General features: G+C 27.1%; 2 protein-coding genes across 5 annotated transcripts in view; one reads left to right on the top strand and one right to left on the bottom strand.

The window, feature by feature from the left end:
* The window catches only part of LOC127290634 (endoribonuclease Dicer-like), a 47,697-nt gene that overhangs the window by 15,123 nt on the left and 17,262 nt on the right, over positions 1 to 15,312 (bottom strand). For 2 of the 4 annotated variants that reach the window (XM_051319334.1, XM_051319335.1), the window contains exons 2-9: positions 4,413 to 4,583; positions 2,678 to 2,855; positions 2,331 to 2,570; positions 1,958 to 2,243; positions 1,782 to 1,858; positions 1,616 to 1,719; positions 1,322 to 1,460; positions 1,096 to 1,226 (exon numbers count right to left, since the gene is read on the bottom strand). In XM_051319334.1, coding sequence (XP_051175291.1) covers positions 1,096 to 1,226; positions 1,322 to 1,460; positions 1,616 to 1,719; positions 1,782 to 1,858; positions 1,958 to 2,243; positions 2,331 to 2,570; positions 2,678 to 2,855; positions 4,413 to 4,579 — 1,322 coding nt within the window. In that variant the 5' untranslated portion in view covers positions 4,580 to 4,583. Of the gene's footprint in view, positions 1 to 1,095; positions 1,227 to 1,321; positions 1,461 to 1,615; positions 1,720 to 1,781; positions 1,859 to 1,957; positions 2,244 to 2,330; positions 2,571 to 2,677; positions 2,856 to 4,412; positions 4,584 to 15,312 lie in introns of those variants that run through there. The other 2 variants (XM_051319336.1, XM_051319337.1) reach the window with 2 other exon arrangements.
* LOC127290635 (uncharacterized) lies at positions 5,753 to 13,532 on the top strand. The gene is made up of 3 exons (XM_051319338.1): positions 5,753 to 5,819; positions 8,843 to 8,913; positions 9,149 to 13,532. The coding sequence occupies exon 3, from the start codon at positions 9,268 to 9,270 to the stop codon at positions 13,381 to 13,383; it is 4,116 nt and encodes a 1,371-aa protein (XP_051175295.1). The 5' UTR covers positions 5,753 to 5,819; positions 8,843 to 8,913; positions 9,149 to 9,267; the 3' UTR covers positions 13,384 to 13,532.

The raw sequence follows: 15,312 nt of genomic DNA, 5'->3' as shown, positions 1-15,312 counted from the left end.
CGAATTCGATCTATTTAAAAAAAAATTCCGCCATATTGGATCCGCCATTTTGAATTTGTGAAAACCGATATCAGATTCGTAATCAGCGACCCCAAAAACCCCCGAGTAATGAATTTTAGGCGAATTCGATCTATTTAAAAAAAAATTCCGCCATATTGGATCCGCCATTTTGAATTTTTGAAAATCGACATCAGATTCGTAATCAGCGACCCCGAAAACCCCCGAGTAATGAATTTTAAGCGAATTCGATCTATTTAAAAAAAAATTCCGCCATATTGGATCCGCCATTTTGAATTTTTGAAAACCGACATCAGATTCGTAATCAGTGACCCTTAAAACCCCCCGACTAGCGAGTTACAAGCAAATTCAATAGATTTAAAAGAAATTTTACATTTTTTTCGCCATATTGGATCCGCCATTTTGAATTTGTGAAAACCGATATCAGATTCGTAATCAGCGACCCCGAAAACCCCCGAGTAATGAATTTTAGGCGAATTCGATCTATTTAAAAAAAAATTCCGCCATATTGGATCCGCCATTTTGAATTTTTGAAAACTAATATCAAATTCGTAATCAGCGACCGCGAAAACCCCTGAGTAATGAATTTTAATCAAATTCGATCTATTTAAAAAAAAATTCCGCCATATTGGATCCGCCATTTTGAATTTGTGAAAACCGATATCAGATTCGTAATCAGCGACCCCGAAAACCCCCGAGTAATGAATTTTAAGCGAATTCGATCTATTCAAAAAAAAAAAAATTCCGCCATATTGGATCCGCCATTTTGAATTTGTGAAAACCGACATAAAATTCCTAATAAGTAACCCTTAAAACCCCCGACTAGCGAGTTGCAAGCAAATACAAAATCAGATCCTGATTTATCAATCGATAAAATTTCACCTGTTTTTTTTGGGATACATATAGTTTCTAATTTTAGAAAAAATTTGTTTGATTAGAAACATTATTTCTCTCACATAAATCACAACTTAATATTCTATGCCTTATTATTCAAAGTTTATAAAATTTTGCATTCTCAGCTTTTTTTCAACAATTTAATAAAAAAAAAAAAAATTAATGACTAGCTCTCTTAATTACCTTCTTAATACCTCCTGATTCCATTTAGCAGTACACATGCTTTCTCTAGTATTTTTAAAAGAATCACTATGTGATCCCACCATATATTTAGGCATCAAAAAATTAAATTCATTATTTGACTCTTGAAGATTCTATAGAAAGAAAAAAATTGTTACTCAACTTTTTTTTTTTTTTAAATTCACAATCTAATTAAAATGTTTTTGTTTTTTTTTTTAAGTCAACTTACTTTTAAAATATGATACAAAATTTGTGCAGTAAAGCGACGTTTAACAAAAATAATACAACAAAATTTTTGATTAGAATCTTTTCTCTCTTTAAATTGTTTTAGTACTGCTATTAATTTGAGAATTTTGTCCGATGAAAATCTGTACATTGAAAAATTTATTTTACATTTATTTTTAAATAAATCAAAATTTGTAATATATATATATCTTTAGAAAATCTTATATATTTTATCATTTCAACTTGAATCTAAAAACAATTTTTTTTTATTTTAAACAATAATATTAAAAAGACATACTGATAAATTTGTTCTTTTAGCGATAATCCCTGCATTTCAACGTCAAACATTTTTCGTAGAATCATTAATTTTGTGAAAATAAATTCCAAGATAAATATTGTTTGCTAAAATTGAAAAATTTATTATTATTGATATTAAATAAATATTTATTATTTTATCTACTTACTGGTTCGGTAACAACTTTTTTAATATTTTCCATTTGTATCATATGTAATAATACAGCTTTACTGCCTCCAAATATTCCTATAATTTTAAAGAAATAAAAATAATAATAAAAATTATAATAATAATAATTATTATTATTGGATATATAATTATTGTTTATTTAATGTAAATTTTTACCTGTATTCAATAAATTTTCCTTAATATCAAATAAAATATTTATTAATTTTTCGCTTCTTGATTGTGCCTTAAATACAGAAGTCGATAAATTATTATCCGATGGTTGTGGTATTTTAATGATTTTCAATATTTCCGTCACTTCATTTATAATATCATCAACTTCTTTTGGACATTCTAATATTTCATTATATTTAATACAATTTTCTCTTGGATTTGTTGAAAATCCAGCAATAATAGCTAATGATTCAATTGATGCTATTTTTGCATTAAACGTTACTTCCAGTGACTAAAGACAATTAAAAAAAATTTAAAAGTAAATTTTTTTTTAATTTTAGAATTTTTTTTTCTTTTAAATCAAAAAAAGTAAAAATACCTCAATTGTTTCTTGTACTTTATCTATATTAACATTAGCATTAAGTAAAGTTGCCGATAAACCCAAAACTCTTGGTCTTTTATCAATTGGACATTTTTCAAATCTTTGCATTATTTGCCTCATTGGATGATCAGTTACAGCTCTATGGCATTCGTCGAATATTATTAAATTTACCCCATCAAGTGACATTGCTCCACAATTAATTATATCGAGAAATATCTGTGCTACCATTACTAAAATCTTTTTTTAGAAATATTATTTTATTAGATTTCAAAATTCGGTTAAAAAAAAGGAAATTAATATAAAAAAAATATTTGCCGTTAAAAGAAAAAAAAATTTAATTTTACCGGTGTGTCTTCGATTTCGCTGCGCCATTTTTTATTATCCCAACTTTTAACACGTGTATCGCCGCTAAAACCCTTGGCATTTAAACCTGTATGCCTTGCAAGATAATCTGTTTGTTGCATTACAAGTGGTACTGTATTTACAATAAAAATTGTTCGTTTCGATCCACTACTATATTTACTGGGGGGAGGGGGAATAAAAAATAATTCAATTTTGTATATCCTTAAATATATTATTTTTATATATTTTAAAACCACCTTATATCATATATGATATAAAGTTTCCTTTGATCGCATTTCACAGCCTATGCAAGTCTATAAGATGAGTCAATCTTATATATTTTATTTTTAGTTATTATCCTCGAATTATAATTATTTATTAATCTAATTTGTGCTATTAGTCTAAAGTATATTAAAAAGGAATGTTTAATCATAAATAATTTTGGCATTCATCTCTCATACAAAGATGAGGTAAGATTTGCAATGACTGTGAATTTTCAAGTTAAATGACACCGCACAAAATGCATTGATTTTGGTTCTCGGTCAAAATGGCTGGTTTTTGGATATGTTGTAGTTTTAGTAATTCTGAACAAATGTTTCCTCTATCAAAATTCAAAAAAAAAAATGATAACTTTTAATGTTATCAGCCATAAAGGGGTTGAAAACTCGTGCGGTATGGTTCATATAAAAACATACAACAATAACGAAAAAAACAGATACAAGTTCTTTTTGTTATTATCGTTGGATGGTTGGATGAATGAATTATTCATTTAATTAATGAGTGAATCACGGAATGAATAGATGGATTGATGAATGGATGGATGGAAGACTGAATGGTTTCAGATTACCTTGCATGATTGTATGGACACCTCGGCGATTTTAGCTGGAAGTTTTAAAAGATGCAAACAGCTCGTAGCTTTATTCAGATTCCATTTTGTTTATTCTAGCATTATGAACGGTATAGAGCAAAATGATCAAAAGGTTTAAAAACCTTATTTGAAAATCTACCTTCTAGAGAAAAACTGGAAGAATGGATTTCCACTTGGGGACAAAGTGTGGTTCACTGACTGCTTTAAGATCGAAAAGGGCTCAGGTTGGGGAATGTATCAAATAACTGGTTGCATTAAAGTGAAAGTACCTCTAGGTAAATGTACCACGTTTTGGCAAGCGAAAGTCTGTGCATTTATGAACTGCGCCATTAGGTCTCTTGAAAAAGAAAAATTAGGAATCAGAAATAACATTATCGTGAATAGTCAGTCGGCTTTTGCCGCACTGAGAAAGACAACAATTGAATCAAAGCTGGTCTGAGAATGCCCATAGGTGCTAGACGTGATAGGTTCGAAAAACAAACACTCATTAACGAATATCAGGCTACACGGGAATGAAAGAAAATTGATTAATTAATTCATTCATTTATTCATTCATTCATTCATCCATCGAACCATCCACCCAACGATAATAACAAAAAGAACTTGTATCTGTTTTTTTCGTTCTTGTTGTATGTTTTTATATGAACCATACCGCACGAGTTTTCAACCTTTTATGGCTGATAACATTAAAAGTTATCATTTTTTTTTTTGAATTTTAATAGAGGAAACATTTATTCAGAATTACTAAAACTACAACATATCGAAAAACCAGCCATTTTGACTGAGAACCAAAATCAATGCATTTTGTGCGGGGTCCTTTATGACAATATGAAGAATTATTAATTACAAAAAAAAACCACAAATCTCACCCCTGTATAGCGGCACTTAGTTTTTTTACAACTTGAACAGCAATAAATGTTTTTCCCGATCCTGTGGGTAGATAAATTATCGTATTTTCTGCCACGGCCTTTTCAAAAAGATCAATTTGATACGGACGAGGTACCAAATCTTCTGCCGCATTTGTTATTGACTCCATTGTGCTAGAATTCATTTATTTTATTTTATTTTACATTATTTATTTCATTTATTTTATTTTATTTAAAAATGTGAGTTGAAAGTTTTTGCTTCTTCGTGGAGGAAGCTTTGTAGTCTTATCGTTTGTAAAAATTTTCAAAAGTGTCGGAAATAAATTTTTCTCTATATAGAAACATGTTATATGAAATCCTGATCAATTGTCCGGATGTATGTATGCATGTGTGTGTGGATCCCTTTTTTGTTTAGAAGATAACTTTAACAGGTTTTAATGGATTAATATTAATATATTAATATATTAATATCTCAAATCTGACCGAAGGATTTTAAAATATACCCAAAAAAAAATTTTATCGTCTTTCTTCCAAAAAATTTTTTTTAATCAAAAAATTTTTAAATAGAAAAATATTAGTTTACAGATGAAATAATTGTATTCCTTGCATGAAAACGAATCAAAATAATTGTAAATAATTATATATTATTTTTCATTAATATTTAGAAATTTCGGTTAAAATATGAATTTTTGATTTTTTAACTTCCATTAATTTTTTAAATTTTACTCAAATGTATAGGTACTCTAATGTTTATATTATTATATTATTTTTGTATGTTTATTTCAATGTTAATGCTTTCTTCACGAGGAAGCAAATTCTTTGGCTGATCGCAAAGTGGAAGCAAAATATTCATCTAATGAACATCTGAATTTACATCTTGTTTTCAATATTTTTTTTACATATAGATATACATTTAATAAATATGTAAAATTTTAAAGTAGTAAAAATAAGACACGTGTAGTAAATTAAAACCTTGAAAAAAATGTTTCGATTTGTCAACAACAGTTAAAAGAAAAATATTTAACGACATACAATATAAAAAAATGAATAAAATTTTTTTCTTGATAAAGTCAAACGTTAAATTTTTGAAAAATTGGTAGTTGCAAATTTTTTAAATATTTTTTTACATATAGACATTCACATACATTTAATAAGTTTGAAAAATTTTAAAGCAGTAAAAATAAAACACGTTTGAAAAATTCAATTCTTGAAACTAAATATATCGATATCTCGACAACAATAAAAATAACTATTTAACGACGAACAATATTAAAAAAAAAATTAAAAAAATTATGTTTTGATAAAGTCAAATATTAAAATATTTAACTGTCCTTTTAGTTTTCATTGCTTCGTTTCTCTATCGGAGACAATTTAATGTAGTTGTTTTGCTTCACAAGTGGTAAATTCACGGTGAGTACTATTTTTAAAAATAAAATTTTTTATTCCTTTACTGTTTTTATTACAGAAAATGGTATTACTTTCAATGTTTTAAAACTAATGACCATCAATGATTTTGTAAAATATAACCTTAATATTACCATGGGTTCAAAAATTTTAATCCAAAAATTTTTCGAAATTGAAAGTGAAAATAATTTCCGTGAATTGAATTTGAAAAATTCACTTGTAATTTGTAAAATTAAACCAATGAAAAAGGACATTTTTACTATTTTATCATTTTTTATCTTTATAAATTTTATTTACTTTAAATTGAAAATTTTCAAATTTAATTTTATAATTGATCTCTCAAAACTATGAAAAAAAGGTATAAAAAAATTAATATAAAATAATAGAAATTATGAAAATTTTCCGAGTTTTATATAAAAAACTATTAACTTATTAATAATAATAAATATAAATAATTTCATTTCATTTTATTTAAAATTAATAAATGACAGTAATTCTTTAATTATTAACAATACTAATAAATAAAAAATTAATAAACTATTTATTTTTATTTCTTTAAAAATATTTCCTTTAAATAGTAAACTAAATTCTTTTAATAATTAAAGGATACACTTTAAAAGACTTTCCTTTTGTCCTAAGAGGAAATCCTTTCAAATAAATATTGAAAGGAAAATCCGCTTATGATAAAAGGATTCTTTTAAACTTAAATAGATTGTTTTCTCAGTGCTGTATTAAGGGATGAAAAAACTTGGAAAAAATTTGTAGTAGATATATATATATATAATAGTTGAACCAATTGAAATTTTTTTATTTTTTTTTGTTTTCCAGTATTTTGTCTCGCATTTCAAAGAAAACAGACTTAAAAATCATACCAAATTTTTTTCTTATTCCCTATGACTCCCATAACAGAAATGCACTTGAATTTTTGATTTTTGTTAATTTGCTTAATAATGACAAGCTGTCTCCATTTACCCCAAAAATATAATAATTGAGAGTAAATGGGGACAGCTTGTCATTATTACCCAAATTGATAAAAATCAAAAAATTAAGTGAATTTTAGTTATAGGAGTCATAAGGAATAAGAAAAAAATTTGGTATGACTTTTAAGTCTGTCTTCTTTGAAATGCGAGAAAAAATACTGAAACAGATTGACTTTGATTTTCAAGTTTTTATACATTGAGCGATAACTTTTTTCTCTTGCTGCTAATTGTCAAGAGAAAAGCTTGGAAATAGTCAAAACCTCTTGCAGGTGATCTGAGGTAAAAAATATTGACCTTGAACTTAATTTTAAGACTATAAATTAAGCTCTAAAACCTCTTGTCCCCATTTACCCCAACTGACCCTAAAGGAAATTTTTAAAATCCGTTATATTCAGAGAAAAAATTTCTTTGACTTAACAAAATAGTATAATTAATTTATTTTATTATTTTTAATTGACAAAATTAAAAAGTTTATAGTTAATTCAAAATAAATAATTAACTTAACAAAAGAATATATCCAAATAAGATTGATAAAATTGTTTGTTTTGAATAACATATATTTTGTTATATATTATTGACGGAAAAATGTGAGTTGAAAGTTTTTTTTTCAATATTTCTTTTACATATAGATATATATTTAATAAATATGTAAAATTTTAAAGTAGTAAAAATAAGACACGTGTAGAAGACTAAAGCCTTGAAAAAAATGTTTCAAAAAGAAATATTTAAGGACATACAATACAAAGAAATGAATATAATTTTTTTCTTGATAAAGTCAAACGTTAAGGTGCTTATATACCTCAAATTTCGATCAGATGAACATTATTTCTGGACCGTGAAAATGCGTGAAAAGTCATTTTCACGGCGGGTATTTTTGAATTGTTTTATACAAAAAAGGTTTTTTTAAGAAATATAATATTAAATAATTGTTTTAATATGTAAGAACACTTTAAAATAGTGATAGAAAGATGATTTGATTAAAAAATTTAGCAAATTTTGCTTTAAAACGTTTTCTGCTACAAGAAAGTATAAAATGACGATGTTTGTGAAATGGTTTGTACAGTGTACATGTTTACATGTTTCTTTCAGTTATTCGAAACAATTAGTTGAATTTAAATTTATTTGATAAACATTTCAACTTACCGATTTATTTTCAGCACTCATTATTTATTACAAATTAAAAAGAACCGACATAACATAAACAAAACTCTGAGAAACACTCACAAGGAAGAAGCACTGTACAAACCATTTCACAAACATCGTCATTTTACACTTTCTTGTAGCAGAAAACGTTTTAAAGCAAAATTTGCTAAATTTTTCAATCAAATCATCTTTCTATCACTATTTTAAAGTGTTCTTACATATTAAAACAATTATTTAATATTATATTTCTTAAAAAAACATTTTTTGTTTGAAACAATTCAAAAATACCCGCCGTGAAAATGACTTTTCACGCATTTTCACGGTCCAGAAATAATGTTCATCTGATCGAAATTTGAGGTATATAAGCACCTTTAAATTTTTGAAAAATTGGTAGTTGCAAATTTTTTAAATATTTGTTTACATATAGACATTTACATACATTTAATAAGTTTGAAAAATTTTAAAGCAGTAAAAATAAAACACGTTTGAAAAATTAAATCCTTAAAACAAAATATATCGATAAATTTCGACAACAGTATAAATAAATATTTAACGACATAGGTACAATATTAAAAAAATGAATTAAATTTTTGCTTGTTAATGTGAAACGTTAAAATATTTAACTATCCTTCCAATTTTTATTGTTTCATTTTTGCATCGACGAAAAGTTGTTACAATTTTTTTCAATATTTTCTTTTACATGTAGAAATACATTTAATAAATGTGAAAAATTTTAAAGCAGTAAAAAATAAGACACGTTTAAAAAATTAAATTCTTGAAACTAAATATATCGATATGTCGACAACAATAAAAATAAATATTTAACGACGTACAATATTAAAAAAAAAATTAATAAAAATTTTGCTTGATAAAGTCAAATATTAAAATATTTAACTGTCCTTCTAGTTTACGTAGCATCATTCCTCTATCAGAGACAATTCGACATAGTTTTTTTGCTTTACAAGTGCTCATTCACGGTGAGTAAAATAATTCTATATAATAATTTTATTCTTATTAAACTTTCTTAAAATGTGCCTACAAGTTATTTAACGGTTATTTTATAAAAAAAAGAACAAGATTTTTTAATCTTATATTATTATTTATATCTTCTTTTTCAAATGGATCTATTTGGAAAAATAAAATTTCATACTGAGCGCTCAACCGATCGTTGCAATAAAACGCTTAATTTAACATAATGTCAAATTATTTCAGGTTTCCTCAGGAAAAATTAAAACTTCACTAAAGTGTAGAGATACAACAGCAAAAAATATATTAAAAATTTACAACAGTTAATACATTAAAAAGAAACACAGCAAAAAGCGAATCGACTCATGATGAACGACACATCTGTTTTCGTTCAACATTCACCAAACTTTCAATTTCTATCTGTTTGTCACTATATTACCACTCTCGGCGTTATCTTTTACAACAAAGGCCTAATTAGATTGAATGAGCGAAATCAGACTGTCCCTGTACTCAATACTTATTTCAAATTCCTTAATAATTCCAACAATGTAATCGAAACAAAACTCCAGCTTCTACAAACAATATTAAAAGGAACCGATCTTTACGGTGGTGACGAAAATGAAACACTCGATACAAAATACGTAGATGAAACATATCAGTACATCATCAACAATGCTCTATTTTCACACTATGGTAATATCAACGATTATTTAGCAAAAATAATCAACAAGGCAGATAATACATCTTATTTCACGTTGATGAAAACTATAAAGCAGGAATTCTTTAACAATTACACAAGTATAGATTACTGTTCAAAAACTAACAAAAGCCCGAAACTTAATTTTTTGTCAGCTAAAACAATTTTTTTGGAATATATTCTGCCAATATTTCCCGAGCCAGAAAATAAAGATATGAACATAATGGAAGTGGATTATTTATACGCAATGGCTGGTTTAAAAATTGTCAAATCGATACTTGGAGAAACTCTAAACGCTTCGTTTGGTGATTTAATTTCAATTACACGAGAGATTGATTTACAAAAGGCTTACGGTAACGAAACTTATGAAATAATGTTAAATGTTTTCTCAACACCGGCACTATTTTTTTATGCCTCTAAGGAAAAAGAAACATTCAGAGAAAAATATCAAATTTCATCAAATATAGAATTTTGGACTGAAGCTTATAAGATTTTATTTTCATATATTAATACAAGAATGAATAATTTTGTACATCAATTTTTTGACAATATTCTTCTATACAAACTTGAGAAGGAAATGAAAGAATTAAAAAATCGAAGATTATTGGCAAAAACTATACTAGAGAAACATTGTCCCATTCCTTATTTTAAAAAACATGAAAATGAATATGTGACAAACTATATGTCATATTATCATTTTTTTATAAAAATAAGTGTTCTTTCTGGTTGTTCCGTAATAAATCTACCCGAATTGCAAGTTGTCTATGAAAATCAGTTTAATAATATACGAAAGACATATAATGAAATTCAAAAAATCAGAATTAAAAAATTTATAGTAGAAAACAATTTTGAAGAAAAACTGAAATCAAATGTTACTGTGAAGGTAGCAAGAGTACTTTACGATATTTCCTTCGTTTCTGTATTCATTCATATCATCCTTCCTTCAATCACCCATAAAGTAAAAAAACAACAGATAAACAATGACATTTACGTATTATTTTCAATACAGAAGGAAAACAATAAGCCAGAATTTTACGCAATTAAAGAGGAAAATAAAAATTTAACTTTACTTACAAATAGTAGGAACGAGCAAAATTTTTCTAAAGCTGTTACTAATTTACTCTCTTTCCCAATAGAGGATGGTGAATATTATACTATTCTTGAAAAATCTAATGCAAATAGCGAAGCATTTGCTGAGCGAATTGCAGAAATAAAGACAACACAATTTGTAAATCAGCTAATGGAAGACTATAAAAATGAAACTACAAAAGAGAAGGTTTTTACTTTTGTTAAAGTACTTGTACCATTTTACAATTGTATTGAAAACATAATAGCAAAAAACATAAAAGATGCAGTTACGAGTTGTTCTCTAGATGTTCTCAGCCTGATCCCTGTAGCGGGTCTTGCTGCAAACTATGCAACAAAAATAACCACCAGCTTAGCAACTAGATTAGGCGAAAAATATGTAATCAGTACAACCCTATCAAGTGCCACTAAATTTAATTCATTATTCCAAATTTCAGAATTAATTACTAAAACCGTTGCGCAGGAAATTTTAACCAAGTCTCTGTTAAAAGATTTATCTATTACCATCCTACGAGTTATAGATCCTGGATTTGAATTAATCAACAGCTTAGGAAAGTTTGGCTACCAAAAATTGCACAAGATTTATAACACTATGATTCAAAAAATTCCAAAGATCAATACAAATCTAAAATTGTTATTAACAACTGTGTTAAAAAAGTTTAATACGAATATGAAACTGTCAACATTTAATGGTCTGATACCAAAGGTTCTGAGAGAAGAGAATAATTATAAACTCGTTCAATACTATTATCCGAACGGTGAAAATTTCTTTGGACCCACATGCATGTCATCATTTGGAAATACTGCAGAACTAAGAACCATTGAAGGAAGTTCACTTCAAGATCCCGTGTTGCCAGTAAAAGATAACATGAACAAAATCTCCTATCGTAAATATAATCCAGTAACTAATGAAATTTCTTATATAAAACTGGAAATAGGAGAAGATGATCTACTCCGCAGTAATCTACCTGATCTTGAAGATACGAAAATAATGCCATATAAAGTTAATCCGGAAACACAACAAGTAAAAGGGGGTTTGCCGACTAATGATATTCCTTCAACATCAAAAGGATTCGACCAACTTCTTTCTCCGGATACTTTGCCAAATGTTGATATTTCTGGAATGGACAGAAAAGAGCTTCTTCGGAGACTTATGCCTTATCTAAATCTAGATGGAGATACGAAAATAATAAAAGATTATCAAGTTTATCATAATACGATTGAATGGAATAAGATACCAAACAACCCAGGTACGTCACGAGAAATTGTGCCAAGTGGAAATACTCTTGATACTTCAAGGCTAGCTACAGAATTAGTTCTTAGTAACCCTCTATCTAGAGTTATGTATGGTGAACAAAAATATCGTGAAATGTTATTATCTTTAGAAGATTTAAAACCTGAAAATTGGGTTGATTTACACAAAAATAAAGACAAATTAATAACATTACAAAAAAATTTAGAGAGAATACGTTGGAATCAAGACATAGAAAAGTGCGAAATGCCAAAAGAACTGTGGTTTAAACAAACATTAGACAAACCACAAATTGTTGATAATTTGAAGGCAATGAAAGGAGATTTTTATTTTAATGATATTACCCTATTGACAGATATTCGTCCAAGTGAAATTAATATTGTTAATAAAAAATCAAATTCCATAACAGAAGTTCGTTATCACATGACAATTGATTCTCAATATGGAATTGTTGATTTAGCAGCATTTGATAAGAGTTGGAAAAACCAATTTGTTGTTTATCCAGAACTCACATTTTCGGTAGTAAATGCTGAATTCAAAAATGGAAGGGATTTCTTACTTTTAGAACTAAAACAAAAGCCAATATTGAAATTGGATTGGCAGATATATAAAATAAAGTATAATTATTTACTTCACACTAAAGAAATATCTACATTTACAAGAAGTGTAGATATCGAGAATGCTGCCAGCCTTATCTCATTAAATACTCCTCAGCATAGATTAACTGAAATGGAAGAAATGTTAAAAGGTTATATTTTAAGAATCGATCCAATTGAGACTCGTGTTCCTACTTATGAAATGTTGGCGAAGGAAATAAATACAGTTATTACACCTTCTGAAATATTTAATGAATGGAAAATAAAGAATCATATTTTTATTGACGATGTACTATTTAAAAAGTCTTTATATCAAATTGAAAATTTGGAAGATGCGAAAAAAACTATAAACTATATTTTTGATGGGATTCATTTACAGAATATTGAAACTGTGTTTGAAAGTTATAAGTTATTTCCAATTCGGCAAAATATGCGATTTGAGGATTATTATGTATTGTATTCACATTTTGCAAATACTTTACCACCAACTGCACCTGCACAAAGAAAATTTTTAGCTTCACTATACAGATTAGCCCTTAGACAGTGTGATGATAAATTTACTACAATTCCAAAAACACTTTATCGTGCTGTAGAATTAAGTAGAGAAGAATTGTCACAACTACTATTTTCTGAATATTATCTTCGTCGTTTTAAAATGAATCATAAGGCTTTTTATTCAAATGCACAAAATGCTGTAAAAAATACTCCTAGAACTAGTGATTTAAAGATAGTAGTATTGTATAAATTGGAAATTCAGAATCCATCTGGAATAGTGCACATTGATCCTTATTATTTCAAATTTATTTTTATTGTTGTCGAGATATCGATATATTTCGTTTTAAGGATTTAATTTTTCAAACGTGTTTTATTTTTACTGCTTTAAAATTTTTCAAACTTATTAAATGTATGTGAATGTCTATATGTAAAAAAATATTTAAAAAATTTGCAACTACCAATTTTTCTAAAATTTAACGTTTGACTTCATCAAGAAAAAAATTTTATTCATTTTAAATAAAGCAATAAATGTTAGAAAGATAAATATTTTAATAAATAAATTTAATAAATTAATGCATGCATTTTTCTAAATATTTTATCGTTAGGCTTCATACAGCAAAATTTTATTTACTTTTTTATATTGTATCTCGTAAAATATTTATTTTAACTATATAATTACATCTTATCTAAAGGTGTGGTAGTAAATGTAAATAGGATAAGAATTCATAAAATAATATATTTTAATTAAATAAAACAATGTAGGTACATAACTAACCGACAGTTTTTAAACGAAAAATAAAGATAACTTAGTGATAATTAAAAATGGAAATAAAACTAAATTTCAAATAAGAAATAAAATTAAAAGAAATTATAAATACCACCCACCATTGATTTTTACCACAAGTAATAATGTTGATAATAGTAACAGTGTGAATGATAATTTCAGTAGTCCACGTGCTAGATATGATTTTAGCAAAGCAGATTTGGCAAACCTGCATATTTATTTACTAAATGTCAATTGGACTAATGTTTTAAACACGCTTAATATTGATGATGCAGTCTCCGTTTTTTACAATTATATATACACTGCCTTTAACTTATTTGTACCTACAAAAATATCTGTATCATCCACTTATCCATCATGGTTTACCAAGGAACTAAAGCAATTGGTATCATTGAAGAAGGCGGCTCATCAAAATTATAAACAAACTGGTTCTCATCACGATTACTTAATTTTTTCAAAATTTCGTTCAGAATGTAAAATTAAATCTAAATTATGCTATAAAAGTTATATGGCTCGTGTTGAGAATTCAGTTATCTCAAATCCAAAATATTTCTGGAGTTTTGTCAATAATTTGCGTGGAACCTCTAGAATTCCTAATGAAATGATATATGATCAATTTGTTGCAGGCACCAATGTAGATATTGCTAATTGTTTTAAAAATTATTTTAGTTCCGTTTACACTCTACCTTCTACTAATATTTCAGCTAATGACTTTGTTATTAATAAAAATAATTCAATTACTGTTGGTCATATATCGAGAGAAACAATTTTGTTAAAACTTAAAATGTTGGATGTTAATAAGGGGGCTGGACCAGATGAGATTCCGCCTTCTCTCTTGAAATCTTGCTGTTCCTCTTTCGTCGAGCCTCTTTATATTCTGTTCAATTGGTCATTAGCCTGTGGAATTTTTCCATTTGTATGGAAACGTGGAATTGTTGTTCCCATATATAAGGACGGAAACAAGAATGATGTTGTTAATTATCGACCAATAACTATTTTAAGCACTATCGCGAAAATATTTGAAAGCATAATTCATGACGATGTATATAGACAAGTAGATTCGTTGATTATTGACAGTCAGCATGGTTTCGTGAGAGGTAAATCGGTTCTGACAAACTTAAGTATTTATTCTGATTTTGTGCTTAACAATTTTGAAAAAGGTTTACAGGTTGACGTGGTCTACACTGATTTTGCCAAAGCTTTTGATAAGGTGGATCACGGCATTCTCTTGGCAAAGCTTGAAGCTCTGGGTTTTTCTCCTAATTTAATCACTTGGATTGAAAGTTATCTTAAAGACAGAACCTTGTCAGTTAGAATTAAATATGATTATTCTAATATATTTTCCGCCACTTCTGGAGTCCCCCAGGGATCGAATCTTGGACCTCTGTTCTTTGTGCTTTTCATCAACGACATAAATTTCATTTTTAAATTTTGTAAATATTCACTATTTGCTGACGACTTGAAATTATTTATAGCAATCTCTAATGAATGTGATTATAT

The sequence above is a fragment of the Leptopilina boulardi genome, unplaced genomic scaffold (genome assembly GCF_019393585.1).
Source record: "Leptopilina boulardi isolate dan_hultmark-lab unplaced genomic scaffold, ZJU_Lbou_2.1 LbouV2_78, whole genome shotgun sequence".
Taxonomy (NCBI): domain Eukaryota; kingdom Metazoa; phylum Arthropoda; class Insecta; order Hymenoptera; family Figitidae; genus Leptopilina; species Leptopilina boulardi.
This window is presented reverse-complemented; position numbering and strand designations above follow the sequence as displayed.

Bases quoted from the DNA above. Each gene is read 5' to 3' on its own strand.
- LOC127290635 (XM_051319338.1), top strand. From the start codon at position 9,268: ATGATGAACGACACATCTGTTTTCGTTCAACATTCACCAAACTTTCAA.